General features: G+C 49.2%; 1 protein-coding gene across 2 annotated transcripts in view; it reads left to right on the top strand.

Annotated features, from left to right (window-relative positions):
* The window catches only part of atrn (attractin), a 49,807-nt gene that overhangs the window by 2,668 nt on the left and 33,447 nt on the right, over positions 1–13,692 (top strand). For both annotated transcript variants that reach the window (XM_062469056.1, XM_062469055.1), the window contains exons 2-10: positions 5,895–5,978; positions 7,488–7,601; positions 7,925–8,053; positions 8,508–8,710; positions 11,158–11,326; positions 11,551–11,641; positions 12,051–12,300; positions 12,512–12,695; positions 12,919–13,073. In XM_062469056.1, coding sequence (XP_062325040.1) covers positions 5,895–5,978; positions 7,488–7,601; positions 7,925–8,053; positions 8,508–8,710; positions 11,158–11,326; positions 11,551–11,641; positions 12,051–12,300; positions 12,512–12,695; positions 12,919–13,073 — 1,379 coding nt within the window. The remainder of the gene's footprint in view (positions 1–5,894; positions 5,979–7,487; positions 7,602–7,924; positions 8,054–8,507; positions 8,711–11,157; positions 11,327–11,550; positions 11,642–12,050; positions 12,301–12,511; positions 12,696–12,918; positions 13,074–13,692) is intronic.

Raw genomic sequence — 13,692 nt, 5'->3', positions numbered from 1 at the left:
GTCTAATAGCTAATGTAATATTGCACATATTTTCGTCCTATTTCACCCAAAGCAATAAGGTTAGGCTACTTAAAGACACCTTCCACTCATAAAGTATGTTCTAAATGGCATAAATGCTGGCAATTAATAATTGACGTAACAACTTATTGTAAATGGTCAGTAGCCTAGCCGATCGATTAAGGTACTCGAAAGCATGTACACTCTGCGTGATGTAGACTCTAGTGTGATGTGTCTGTAACTCTGCTAGTCTGGTGTGTCTGTGACTCTGCTCGTCTGGTGTGTCTGTGACTGCTAGTCTGGTGTGTCTGTGACTCTGCTAGTCTGATGTGTCTGTGACTCTGCTAGTCTGATGTGTCTGTGACTATGCTAGTGTGATGTGTCTGTAACTCTGCTCGTCTGGTGTGTCTGTGACTCTGCTAGTGTGATGTGTCTGTAACTCTGCTCGTCTGGTGTGTCTGTGACTGCTAGTCTGGTGTGTCTGTGACTGCTAGTCTGGTGTGTCTGTGACTGCTAATCTGGTGTGTCTGTGACTCTGCTAGTCTGATGTGTCTGTGACTCTGCTAGTGTGATGTGTCTGTAACTCTGCTCGTCTGGTGTGTCTGTGACTCTGCTAGTCTGATGTGTCTGTGACTCTGCTAGTGTGATCTGTCTGTAACTCTGCTCGTCTGGTGTGTCTGTGACTGCTAGTCTGATGTGTCTGTGACTCTGCTCGTCTGGTGTGTCTGTGACTTTGCTCGTCTGGTGTGTCTGTGACTGCTAGTCTGGTGTGTCTGTGACTCTGATAGTCTGGTGTGTCTGTGACTCTGCTAGTCTGGTGTGTCTGTGACTGCTAATCTGATGTGTCTGTGACTCTGCTAGTCTGATGTGTCTGTGACTCTGCTAGTCTGATGTGTCTGTGACTCTCCTAGTCTGATGTGTCTGTAACTCTGCTCGTCTGGTGTGTCTGTGACTCTGCTAGTGTGATGTGTGTGATTCTGCTAGTCTGATGTGTGTGATTCTGCTAGTCTGATGTGTCTGTGACTCTGCTAGTCTGATGTGTCTGTGACTGCTAGTCTGATGTGTCTGTGAGTCTGCTGGTGTGGTGGGTCTGTGACTGAGTTGAGTTTGTTAAACACTCTCTCTAAAGCAGTGTTTAGTTGAGGCGGTTGTGAGTCAGAGGACCTGGTTTGAACCTCGGAGTGGGTAAAATCTGGAGGAAGCCAACCTGACGAGCGACGCCATGTCACCTGTGACACCTGGAGGCTAGCCTGTGTGGAGGGTTGAACTAAGGAGGCTGTTCAAACACCCATACGCACAAATCAGAAGACGCATTTGGGTCCGTATCTCAAACATGCTCTTGTATTGCTCTTGGCTAACTCGTGCTTACTCCAATCATTGAGTGTTTGATCTTGATCCTTGCTGGAGCGATATCAATATCAATAAGTCCCTCTTTTGATCTGCTCATGTCTGCCCGCTGTGTGATAAGACCCTGACAGGGCCCGTATGAAGAGAGGGTTTCAGTGTTGATGTGATGGAGACAGGCCTCATGGGATCCAGCCACATGTACCTCCATTCTCTGTTCTAGAACGCTCATAGTTCCAGTGTGTCGTTACCGTTGATCCGACCGTTGTCAGGCTTTAAGTTCTAGAAGTCCCTATAATTCCACAAGCTCCGTCTTGAGTGCATCCGGTGGCCGGCTGCGCTGAGAGACTTTGTGACTGGCTGGGACTGAGCCACTCTGGGGCCGTCCCACTTCCTCTGTGTTATTAGGGGTTTCCTGACTGTATGCAGACGGCTTGAAGTGAATTAGGCTGAAAGCACACAGGAGACAGACACGCTCACACACTGGAGACAGTGTTGACAGTGGGTGGTTCTCCAGTGTCCTGGTCTGTCTGCCAGCCAGGGCTTTGTTAACACTGCAATCCTGCTTCTTTTACTGCTGTGCCACATGCCTCTCAAAGATGCCCTCTGCTTGACAGCTGGAACAATCAGCGGTCTCTAAATCATCCGCATGAGACGGAGAGGTCTCTGTCATTACGCAGGGTAAAGACTCACTCAGTAAAAACTGGTTGAAACTAGCCATCAGGTATAGTCAGTGTTTCCTCTATGTTGATTTTGCAGTCCGCCACGGCAACATTTCAGCCGCCACGGTATCTGAAATAGGGCTGTAAAAAAGGCCGTCTATCAGCAGTGATTGTTAGAGTGCATGTTGGAGAATAGCACGGACACGCACTTGACACCGCGAGCGGGCACGCGCGCCACTGGGTGTCCTTGACAACTGTAAGTCGTATAACTGATGTTGTCAGTTCATTTAAGCCTGTTATTGTATTAGTCGATAGTTCTTTCACATTTAAATTAAGTTAACTGGTGATTTTCGTTGTTTGTATTCTTCACCTGCTAGTGAAATTGCACGTGGCTGTTGATTCGATAGCGATTGCTGAACGCCCTTGCTCACGTTTGTATTTTAGGTGCATCATTATGCTGAAGTAGTTACACTGCATTAAGATAATGTAATTAATAGTGGGTTTATTGTTATTATTTCCTCCAGAATGATTAGCCTATATGTCAAGATCAAATTAAGCCGACAATGTACACGTGCAGCATTTATGCCATTTAGAACATACTTTGAGTGGAAGGGTCGTCTTTAAGTAGCCTAACCTTATTGGGGAAATAGGACGAAAATATGTGCAATATTACATTAGGTATTAGACAGTAGACTATTACATTAGCCTGCTCCGAAATATAGTTTTCGTTTTTGGTTGTTGTTCTGACAAACCTGCCCCCACCTCTAAAACAAATCCTAAAGGAAACTCTGATAGTAGTTGTTGTTGTTGTACAGAGTGACCGTAGGTGGCACCTTCACTGTCTTTGCCAATCAGGCCATCCTTATCAGCTATCGATCTTCATAGATGATAGCCTGGGATTTTAATGTTTTACAGTTGCAGTATTGTTGCTGAACACTCATGGCCTTGAACCTTGGAGTCTGTCTGAAACCAGGCCATTATAGAGTCTGTCTGAAACCAGGCCATTATAGAATATGTCTGAAACCAGGCCATTATAGAATCTGTCTGAAACCAGGCCTTTATAGAGTCTGTCTGAAACCAGGCCATTATAGAATCTGTCTGAAACCAGGCCATTATAGAGTGTCTGAAACCAGGCCATTATAGTCTGTCTGAAACCAGGCCATTAAAGAGTCTGTCTGAAACCAGGCCATTAAAGAATCTGTCTGAAACCAGGCCATTATAGTCTGTCTGAAACCAGGCCATTAAAGAGTCTGTCTGAAACCAGGCCATTATAGAGTCTATCTGGGTGCAATCCACCAAGACCAGCAACACCTTGACACTGTTAACCCTTTCCCACCAAGGCAGTTTGAGGGTTTGGAGCCGGTGGCCGATCTCAAACCAGTTCTGTACGTTCCGGCCAATAAAACTGGTTACAGAGCGGCATCAACCCCTAGCTGTTTGAGAACCCAGGGTTTCCCGCAGCACTTTTCAGTTAAGGCGGCCCGTTGTCCTGTTTTCTCCCTTCCATTCCAAACTGTGACCAATGCCAGTCTCCCTTCTCTGCAGAACACATTAGTCTATCCCCCCCCCCCCTACCACCTTAACTAACACATTTTCTGCGGGAAACCCTGGAACCATCCCACTCACACCAGGGTCTGGGGGCGGGATTATCGTCACCAACCAAGAACAACTGAATTTGTGAGCTTCAGCAAAGAACTTGCAGTGTTCTGTAGAAGCACGATCGATCGCGACGAGCAGCACACACACGTTGGATATCTGGTGTGTTGATGCAGATGTAGGCTTACAGAGCCAGGAGCCAGACGTACACAGATGCATACAGACAGTGACGTCGGAATGACGTGGTTCTCTGGCCTGTGGAAAAGCAAACCGGTTCTTAGAAGTTGAGCAAGTTGAACCAGCTGCGAACCAGCACTCGCTGAACCAGAACCAGGTTTGCATTGGTGGAAAGGGGGTATTAGTGGTAAACTGTCTGTGTTGTGTGACAGTGTGAGGAGAGGTGGTGTGTGTGTGTGTGTGTGTGTGTGTAGCACACTTCCCTGGTAGCTGTGGCTCAGGAGGGAGAGCAGGTCATCCTCTAACCCCAGGCAGGGCTCGACAATTACGATGGCCCGATGGCCCGGGGCCAGTAAAAAGTAACGTCGGGACAGTTAAACTAGCAACTCACTGTCCCGATCGGGCCACTGCAAAGCATTGATTGAAAAAATAAATAAATTGCATTGTAAAACTTCACATCCTGCATGTTTTGCTATCTGCTAAATGCATAAATAACTTTGCAGCTCGTGGGGCGCACAGTTGGCCAATCAAGAGTGGAGTAGTGAGTGACGAGTGGTTGTCAAATTGTAGTTCTCTAATCTCAATACATTTTTTAACAACTGGCGCGAGACACTGAAGTGAATGGCAGCAAAAGGAGAGCTACGAGGTCAAACGGAAGCAACTTTTTTAATGTAACTAAGATGCACTGTGTCGTCTGTCGTATGTTCCCGTCTAAAGCAGACAAAAGTAGATCTTTTTACACAGGCACCGACAATTTTCGAAAACAATCCCTGACCAGCCATGCTAATAGCAGACAGCACCTGGTTTGCGTGACAGCTAAACGGCTGGTTGACAATCCATCTTCCAGGCTGTTGACCATGCTGGTCAGGAATTTACATTTACATTTAGTCATTTAGCAGACGCTCTTATCCAGAGCAACTTACAGTAAGTACAGGGACATTCTCCCCGAGGCAAGTAGGGTGAAGTGCCTTGCCCAAGGACACAAGGTCATTTGGGACGGCCGGGAATCGAACTGGCAACCTTCTGATTACTAGCCCACTTCCCTAACCGCTCAGCCACCTGACTCCCCAATTTAAATGCAGATGCTTTTTATTTTTTTATCACTAGAAATGTGATTTCATTTTTGTTCTTTTTATATCCAGGATGTGTTTAATAAATGGTTTAACATGTTAACAGAATAACATAACTTATAAGTCTTTGGTTTTGTAGTAACAATGATAAATTACAACTTTTGGAGGGGGGGCCAGTACAAATTGTCTTGGGGCCAGTAAGTTTAAAAATGTTTTAACGTTGAGCCCTGCCAGGGTTGGCAGTTTGATCCCCGACTCCTCTTGTCCGTGTGTGGAAGTGTCCTTGAATATGACACGACATCTCAAGTCGGTCCTGATGGGCAGGCCAGCGCCTGTGTGTGTGTGTGCGAAAAGGGCCTGTGTGTGTGTGTGCGAAAGGGCCTGTGTGTGTGTGAATTGGTGAATGAGAGGCAAAAATGTCAAGCGCTTTGAGTAATGTTACGGTAGAAAACACGCTATGTAAGTGCAATCATTTTAACATTCAGCATTTCCTCAGCCGCTTTACCATCACAGCAACCAGGGCCTCTCAGCCTGCCCCTCTCTGGGCTGACCATGGCCACAGTGAGACAAGCCCAAACAGGCTTCCTGCTGGGGAAGAAAGCAGATAGCAGAACATTTGCTGGTTTGCTTTACACTTGAGTAATTGTCCCTTGTTCCTCTTTTCCTGAACCTTTCTGTGTTTGTGGGGAAGTCATAGCTCGTTAATACTCGCAAAATCCGCCCAATCAGATGCAGTTACCTGTCATGTGACAGGGTGTGAAGTGAAGAGTGTGGGGAGTCAGGTGGCTGAGCGGTTAGGGAATTGGGCTAGTAATCAGAAGGTTGGGGTTCGATTCCCGGCCGTGCAAAATGACGTTGTGTCCTTGGGCAAGGCACTTCACCCTACTTCCCGCGGGGGAATGTCCCTGTACTTACTGTAAGTCGCTCTGGATAAGAGTGTCTGCTAAATGACTAAATGTAAATTCAAATGTAAGTGAGGTGTTGGTGGTGTCTATAGTGCCCCCCCTTTCCTCAGTCTGACCTGCAACCTCTGACCTGTGTCCCCTAGGCTGTCTGGACCCTCTGGCTTCCTGACCGACGGCCCAGGGAACTACAAATACATGACCAAGTGCACCTGGCTCATCGAGGGACAGTAGGTTCACCCACAACACACGCAAAACAAGGGGACCCTAACCCTGCTCCACCCAGTGTCAACAATGAAAACACAAGCTGAAGTTCAAGTTCATTTGCACATTAACAGAGTTGTTTGCTATGAAATGCTTGACTACTCCAACTGTTGGCATATTACACTGATTCTCCTCAAGCAGCAGATTCACATCCATACAATAGATCACATATTTTATTAGATCAGTCAATGGTCTCTTAATACATATATAAAACCATGCAAATGTGTAGTAGTTTAGCATTCATTCCATCCCCCATTCAGGTGCTTGCTAAACAGGAGAGCATTAGAGAAGCTGAACAAAGGCTGCCACTCAGCACAGTTCTGACTGGGAGGAGGAAATATAATTTAATAAGCACCCAACAGACACCCGCTTTAAGACTGTTAAAGAGCTCTCTCAGCAGTGAGACGTCTTGGAGGTACAGTCTGCAGTGAGCTGTCTGCAGGCGTGGGCTCTGACCCGCAGACAAGCCTGAGCTGGTCCCTCCCACTGAGACTGGGGCATTGGAGTCCTCCTCCCCTCTCCTCTTGTCTCCTCTTGTCCTCTACCCTCTCATCGCCTCACATCCCTTCCCCTCCCGTCCCCTCTCCCCCTGTCCCTTCCCCTCCCGTCCCGTCTCCACCTGTCCCTTCCCCTCCCGTCACCCCCTGTCCCTTCCCCTCCCGTCCCGTCTCCACCTGTCCCTTCCCCTCCCGTCTCCCCCTGTCCCTTCCCCTCCCGTCCCGTCTCCACCTGTCCCTTCCCCTCCCGTCTCCCCCTGTCCCTTCCCCTCCCGTCCCGTCTCCCCCTGTCCCTTCCCCTCCCGTCCCGTCTCCCCCTGTCCCCTCCCGTCCCGTCTCCCCCTGTCCCTTCCCCTCCCGTCCCGTCTCCCCCTGTCCCCTCCCGTCCCGTCTCCCCCTGTCCCTTCCCCTCCCGTCCCGTCTCACCCTGTCCCTTCCCCTCCCGTTCCGTCTCCCCCTGTCCCTTCCGTTCCGTCTCCCCCTGTCCCTTCCCCTCCCGTTCCGTCTCCCCCTGTCCCTTCCCCTCCCGTCCCGTCTCCCCCTGTCCCTTCCCCTCCAGTCCCATCTCCCCCTGTCCCCTCCCGTCCCGTCTTCTCCCGTCTCATCTCCTCCTGACCCAGCAGAACAAACATCCCTTCATCCCATCACATATCTGGGATTTGATTAGTGGATGTGGGCCATTTTTAGAAGACCATTGAATGAACGACCAATCCTTTCGTGACTGTTAGCCACTGTGCAGAAAACAGTACTGTTTTTATACAGTATTTTATTTCCATATTAAATTATGAGTTTCTTCTCTCCAGACTGTGCTAGGGATTTGCCAGGTTTAGATAGAGACCCAAGTCAAGGTCATCCTGAAACCAACTGTACTCAAGGTCAATCATATAGCCATGCTTCTTTAGGTCTTTTTTGGTGGTCAGACACGAGACACTTGACGGGTGAGGCTGACTCTGTCTCTGACTCTGTCCCTGTCTGCAGGCCCAACAGCATCCTGCGACTGCGGTTCAACCACTTTGCCACTGAGTGCAGCTGGGACCACCTGTACGTGTACGACGGAGACTCCATCTACGCCCCTCTGCTTGCGGCCTTCAGGTGGGCCTCAGCCCCGGAGCCTCGCTCCCTCAGCTGCTGTCAAGGGCTGTTAGTTTTTTTTGAGCATTGTTAAGTATTGCAACATTGAATGGGAAGTTTTTTATATGTTGATGCAACACACACTGTCCCACCCACATTTAAAAAACAAGCCTACGCCCCTGATGTGAGGTGTGTGTGTGTATGTGAAGTGTGTGTAACTATGTGAGGTGTGTGTATGTGAGGTGTGTGTGTAACTATGTAAGGTGTGTGTATGTGAGGTGTGTGTGTAACTATGTGAGGTGTGTGTATGTGAGGTGTGTAACTATATGATGTGTTTATCACAGTGGCTTGATTGTGCCTGAACACTATGGCAACGAGACAGTCCCAGAGGTGGTGTCTCGTTCTGGCTTCGCCCTGCTGCACTTCTTCAGCGACGCTGCCTACAACCTTACAGGCTTCAACGTCTCCTACAGGTGAGAGCCACACTGGGCTGGAATAACCTGGATTAACCCCACAGTCCTACCTGGACAATCCCCCAGGAACACCCGGGCTAACCCCACACCCGGACTAACCCCATACACACACCTGGACAAACCCCACAACCTAACTAACCCCACAATGTGACTAACCCCACAACCTGACTAACCCCACATCCAGACTAACCCCACACCTGGACTAAACTCGCTGACACAGCCAGACAAACCCCATACCTGGACTAACCCCACAGTCACACCTAAACTAATCCCAAACCTGTACCAACCCCACCCATGAACTAACCCCACATTCAGACTGGGACACTAACCCCACACTTGGAGACCCCCAGCCTTTTTTCTGTACATCATTTTAATCAGTAGACTCTTTCCTTAATTTCTCTCTCTCTCTCATTCTGTTTCTCTCTCTACCCTCCCCCCCCCCCCCCCCCTCCAGAGTGAACACCTGTCCTAATAACTGTTCAGGGCGCGGGGAGTGCAGCGTGGGGAACTCCACAGCCTCGGTGGTGTGTGAGTGTGAGGAGGGCTGGAAGGGTGAGGCTTGTGACACCCCCTACTGTGTGTCTGACTGTGGATCGCCAGTGCGGGGCCACTGCAGCCTCCAAAACAAGACCTGCGTCTGCAACCCCGGCTGGCAAGGTGGGCTCTTTCCTCTGGTTCTGGATCACTGATCACTAGGGGTGTGTTTTGTGTCATTAGCCTTTCTGTGTGTGTGTGTCCACCCGCCCAGTACACCATGTACGTGTCATTAACTTCCCCTTCATTGAGCTTCTCTATTGGTTAATTAGGCCTCTTCAAAGCAACACTTTACTTTTTAAACCAAACACCATCTGTGCCCTGATGGCTCTCCTGTCTACCTAGTTTCACAGCCTGTGATGAAGATGGCTATTAAACTGCTGCTCCTGCTGAGAGGAGGAGATACTGTATTAAACTGATCTGCTGAGAGGAGCAGACTGTATTAAACTGATCTGCTGAGAGGAGATATTGTATTAAACTGATCTCCTGTTGAGAGGAGCAGAGACTGTATTAAATTGATCGCCTGCTGAGAGGAGCAGAGACTGTGTTAAACTGATCTGCTGAGAGGAGCAGACTGTAATAAACTGATCTGATCTGAGCCTACCTAGCCTATGCAGGTCATGTGAAAAATGATCCAAAGACTTGTACCCGAAGACAGTCGGGAGATGAATGAACCATTTCTGTTTCCTCTACTGTGCCTATGCAACAGTCCCGATGCGCTGCAACAAGACGATGAACGAATTCTGAATCTGAACTGATTCTGAATCACTCTCTGAGACTACTCGTTACTCCTGATTCGTTCAAAATGAACGCAATTACTAGCCTACAGGTGATGTCCAAAACCGACAACATGGCTTCAACGGAAAAGGGAGTTGCTTTGGTCTAAATTTTTGTTTGTGTTATGGAAACACTTTATTTATAAATATGCAGGAATGAATACGCATTGTGTAGTAACCGAAGACGGATTATTTGGTGGGAACAATGCAGCCAACGGAAAGAGTCTTGAAGGCGCAGCACCTTGCAATTTATGCCACGGTTAATAACTGGTTCAGCCTGCTTGTTACTCAGTGTTACTGGGCAGTCGGCCATGTCAACTTGTGAATTTGCTACTAGCAAACCGCGTTGGCTTAGCCTGGAAGTAAGTCATTCTCACAAAGTGTTCAGTTTGCGGTAACTTAGTTAGCAAATGAATGAGCCTGTCAGTGTGTTCGCTAACGTCAGTTTGCTACCTAGCTTCAAAGCTTGTGAGTGAAACATGCAGGGCTTGACAATCAGCCTATTGTACTGTAGGCCTAACGATCAAGGCTTGTTGGGGACAATTTGTTCAAACTTCTTCTAAAGACAAAGACAGAATCTAAAATAGCTACCAAATGTAACTGTCTGTGCTGAGTTGAACAAGTTGATAACCACTGTCATGACAGTGCAGTGAGTAGTTTAGAGTAGTTTATTGCTAGAGGAGTTTGTTTTATACTTTGTTGAAGCTTATACAACACATTTACAATATGTGTTGTAGGGAGGGGTTTTATTGTGTGGTGTATAAAATTTTGAATTTTGGACTTGGAATTCTTTACAACTGAGATAAAATGTGTTATTACAGAAAGTAAAGTGTGTATGTTGTCCAGGTGTGTGTCTTTCAGGCGTGTGCTTGTGTGTGTGTTGACCAGGTGTGTGTGTGTGTTGACCAGGTGCGTGTGTGTTGACCAGGTGCGTGTGTGGGCCTGCAGACAGGGACAGAGTCAGAGACAGAGTCAGCCTCACCCGTCAAGTGTCTCGTGTCTGACCACCAAAAAAGACCTAAAGAAGCATGGCTATATGATTGACCTTGAGTACAGTTGGTTTCAGGATGACCTTGACTTGGGTCTCTATCTAAACCTGGCAAATCCCTAGCACAGTCTGGAGAGAAGAAACTCATAATTTAATATGGAAATAAAATACTGTATAAAAACAGTACTGTTTTCTGCACAGTGGCACGGTGTGTGTGTTGACCAGGTGCATGTATGTTGACCAGGTGCGTGTGTGTTGACCAGGTGTGTGTGTTGACCAGGTGTGTGTGTGTTGACCAGGTGTGTGTGTGTTGACCAGGTGTGTGTGTGTTGACCAGGTGTGTGTATGTTGACCAGGTGCGTGTGTGTTGACCAGGTGTGTGTATGTTGACCAGGTGTGTGTGTGTTGACCAGGTGCGTGTGTGTTGACCAGGTGCGTGTGTGTTGACCAGGTGCGTGTGTGTTGACCAGGTGCGTGTGTGTTGACCAGGTGCGTGTATGTTGACCAGGTGCGTGTGTGTTGACCAGGTGCGTGTGTGTTGACCAGGTGTGTGTGTGTTGACCAGGTGCATGTGTGTTGACCAGGTGTGTGTATGTTGACCAGGTGTGTGTGTGTTGACCAGGTGCGTGTGTGTTGACCAGGTGCGTGTGTGTTGACCAGGTGCGTGTGTGTTGACCAGGTGCGTGTATGTTGACCAGGTGTGTGTGTGTTGACCAGGTGCGTGTGTGTTGACCAGGTGCGTGTGTGTTGACCAGGTGTGTTGACCAGGTGTGAGACAAGTGAGCCAGCATCCTCTGTTCCTCCAGGTCCCGACTGCTCAGTGTCAGTTCCAGCCAACTGGTCGTTCTGGACGCGGGAGGAGTACAGCGTGCCGGGCCTGGCGCGGGCCTCCCACAAGGCCGTGGTGCACGAGGGGGTCATGTGGGTGGTGGGAGGATACGTGTTCAACTCCTCAGATTACCACATGGTCCAAGCGTGAGTAGCAACCTCCTGAACGCCCGTGGTCTGCTCCAGTGTGTGTGTGTGTGTGTGTTGCTGGTGTGTGTATGTGTGGTGCTGGTGTGTGTGTGTGTGTTGCTGGTGTGTGTGTGTGTGTTGCTGGTGTGTGTGTGTGTGTTGCTGGTGTGTGTGTGTGTGTGTGTGGTGCTGGTGTGTGTGTGTACACTGTGACGGTGTCCCTGTGTGTGCTCCTCCTCCAGCCTGGACCTGCAGACCCAGCGCTGGCTGCCTCTCAACCGCTCCGTCAACTCTGTCATGGGCCGCTACGGACACACTGTGGCCCTGCACGAGGTAGTACACTAACCATGCACGAGGTAGTACACTAACCATGCACGAGGTAGTACACTAACCATGCACGAGGTAGTACACTAACCATGCACGAGGTAGTACACTAACCATGCACGAGGTAGTACACTAACCATGCACGAGGTAGTACACTAACCATGCACGAGGTAGTACACTAACCATGCACGAGGTAGTACACTAACCATGCACGAGGTAGTACACTAACCATGCACGAGGTAGTACACTAACCATGCACGAGGTAGCATACTAACCATGCACAAGCTAGCATACTAACCATGCACAAGGTAATACACTAACCCTGCACGAGGTAGCATACTAACCCAAACCCTGCTGATGTTGCTGGGTTATGGCGACGGTGGTTGGCGGTGTGTAACGGTGTTTGTCGTGTCCCCAGGGAAAGATCTTCATGTACGGGGGGAAGATGGACTCCACGGGCAACGTGACGAACCAGCTGTGGGTGTTCCACACCCAGAACCAGAGCTGGGCGCAGCTGAGCCCGCGGGGCAAGGAGCAGTACGCTGTGGTGGGCCACTCGGCTCACATCGTGCCCCCCCTGCTGGACGGAGGCAGCCCCGTCATGCTGGTCATGTTTGGACACTGCCCGCTCTACGGCTACATCAACCAAGTGCAGCAGTACGACATAGGCGAGTCATCTCCTTCACGTCTACACCTCCCCTACCTCCAAACCCAACAACCCCCTTTCCACCACCACTTCATCCATACCTCCACATCCTCTACCTCCACACCACCTCCACCGCGACCCCACAAACTCCACCCCACCACTTCATCCACGCAACCTCCACACCACCTTCGCTCTAGCCGGGACTGTAAACCTGCCCCTCCCCCTCCCCACAGGTCAAAACGTGTGGAGCATGGTGAACACGGACGGGGCGCTGGTCCAGGGGGGGTACGGCCACAGCAGCGTGTACGACCCCCTGTCCAGATCCATCTACATCCATGGGGGCTACAAGGCCTTCAGCGCTAACAAGTATGGACTGGCCGGAGACCTGTACAAGTACAAGGTGGACAGCAGCAAGTGGTGAGAGAGTCTTGTGTGTGTGTGTTCCTCCAGGATGGTCGTTTGTGTATGTGGTGGTGTGTGTGTATGTGTGTGTGTGTGTGTTCCTCCATGACGGTCGTATGTGTATGTGGTGGTGTGTGTGTATATGTGTGTGTGTTCCTCCCGCACGGTCGTATGTGTATGTGGTGGTGCGTGTGTATATGTGTGTGTGTGTGTGCTGATGTCTCGTGCGTCCCTTCAGGACGGTCCTGAAGGACAGTGGTTTCTTCCGCTACCTGCACACGGCGGTCATGGTTGACAGAACCATGCTGGTGTTCGGAGGGAACACGCACAACGACACGTCCATGAGCCACGGGGCCAAGTGCTTCTCCTCCGACTTCATGGCCTACGATCTGGGTCAGTCGCAACCACATCAACCACCCTGACCAACACCACAGCCACCCCTTTTTCCATGTTTATTTTTGTATTTATGTGTATTCTGTGTATGACTTGTTTTTGAATAGAATCTCATGGAATTAGACATGGATGTTTAAAAGCATCAATATTGAGTCCCATTGATCCACACTATGGGTGAACTAATCTGGTATTGAGTGTGCTGTCATGGACGGGTAAACTGAACACCTTGTATAAAGCAGAGACCGTTTCTCGCCCTGTAGCAAGTCATTCAATTACCCGTTAAGATCCTAGTTAGATTCACTGGGATGGAACATTAATTAAGATAGATCTTAGCTGTAAGTGCTGTACAAAGGAAGAATCATTCAGGCCTTACTGCATTTTCAGCTCATGAAATGGTACAATAAGCCCTTCATTACCTGTCCGATCTGAATAATATTTTGGTGTTGCCAAGAGCTCTTTGCGAGTGCTATACCTGCTGCAGTAAAGGCAGTAGAGATGCCATGATTGGACAGTCATGCTGTGTACACCACCATAACCACACTTTTGCACCCGAAACACAACCACAACTGCACTGCTACATTAAATGACACCCACACTGCTGCCTGGAACACAACCGTAC

The sequence above is a fragment of the Osmerus eperlanus genome, chromosome 9 (assembly GCF_963692335.1).
Source record: "Osmerus eperlanus chromosome 9, fOsmEpe2.1, whole genome shotgun sequence".
Classification (NCBI taxonomy): domain Eukaryota; kingdom Metazoa; phylum Chordata; class Actinopteri; order Osmeriformes; family Osmeridae; genus Osmerus; species Osmerus eperlanus.
Note: the sequence above shows the minus strand (reverse complement) of the source record. Positions and strands in the feature narration are given on the sequence as shown.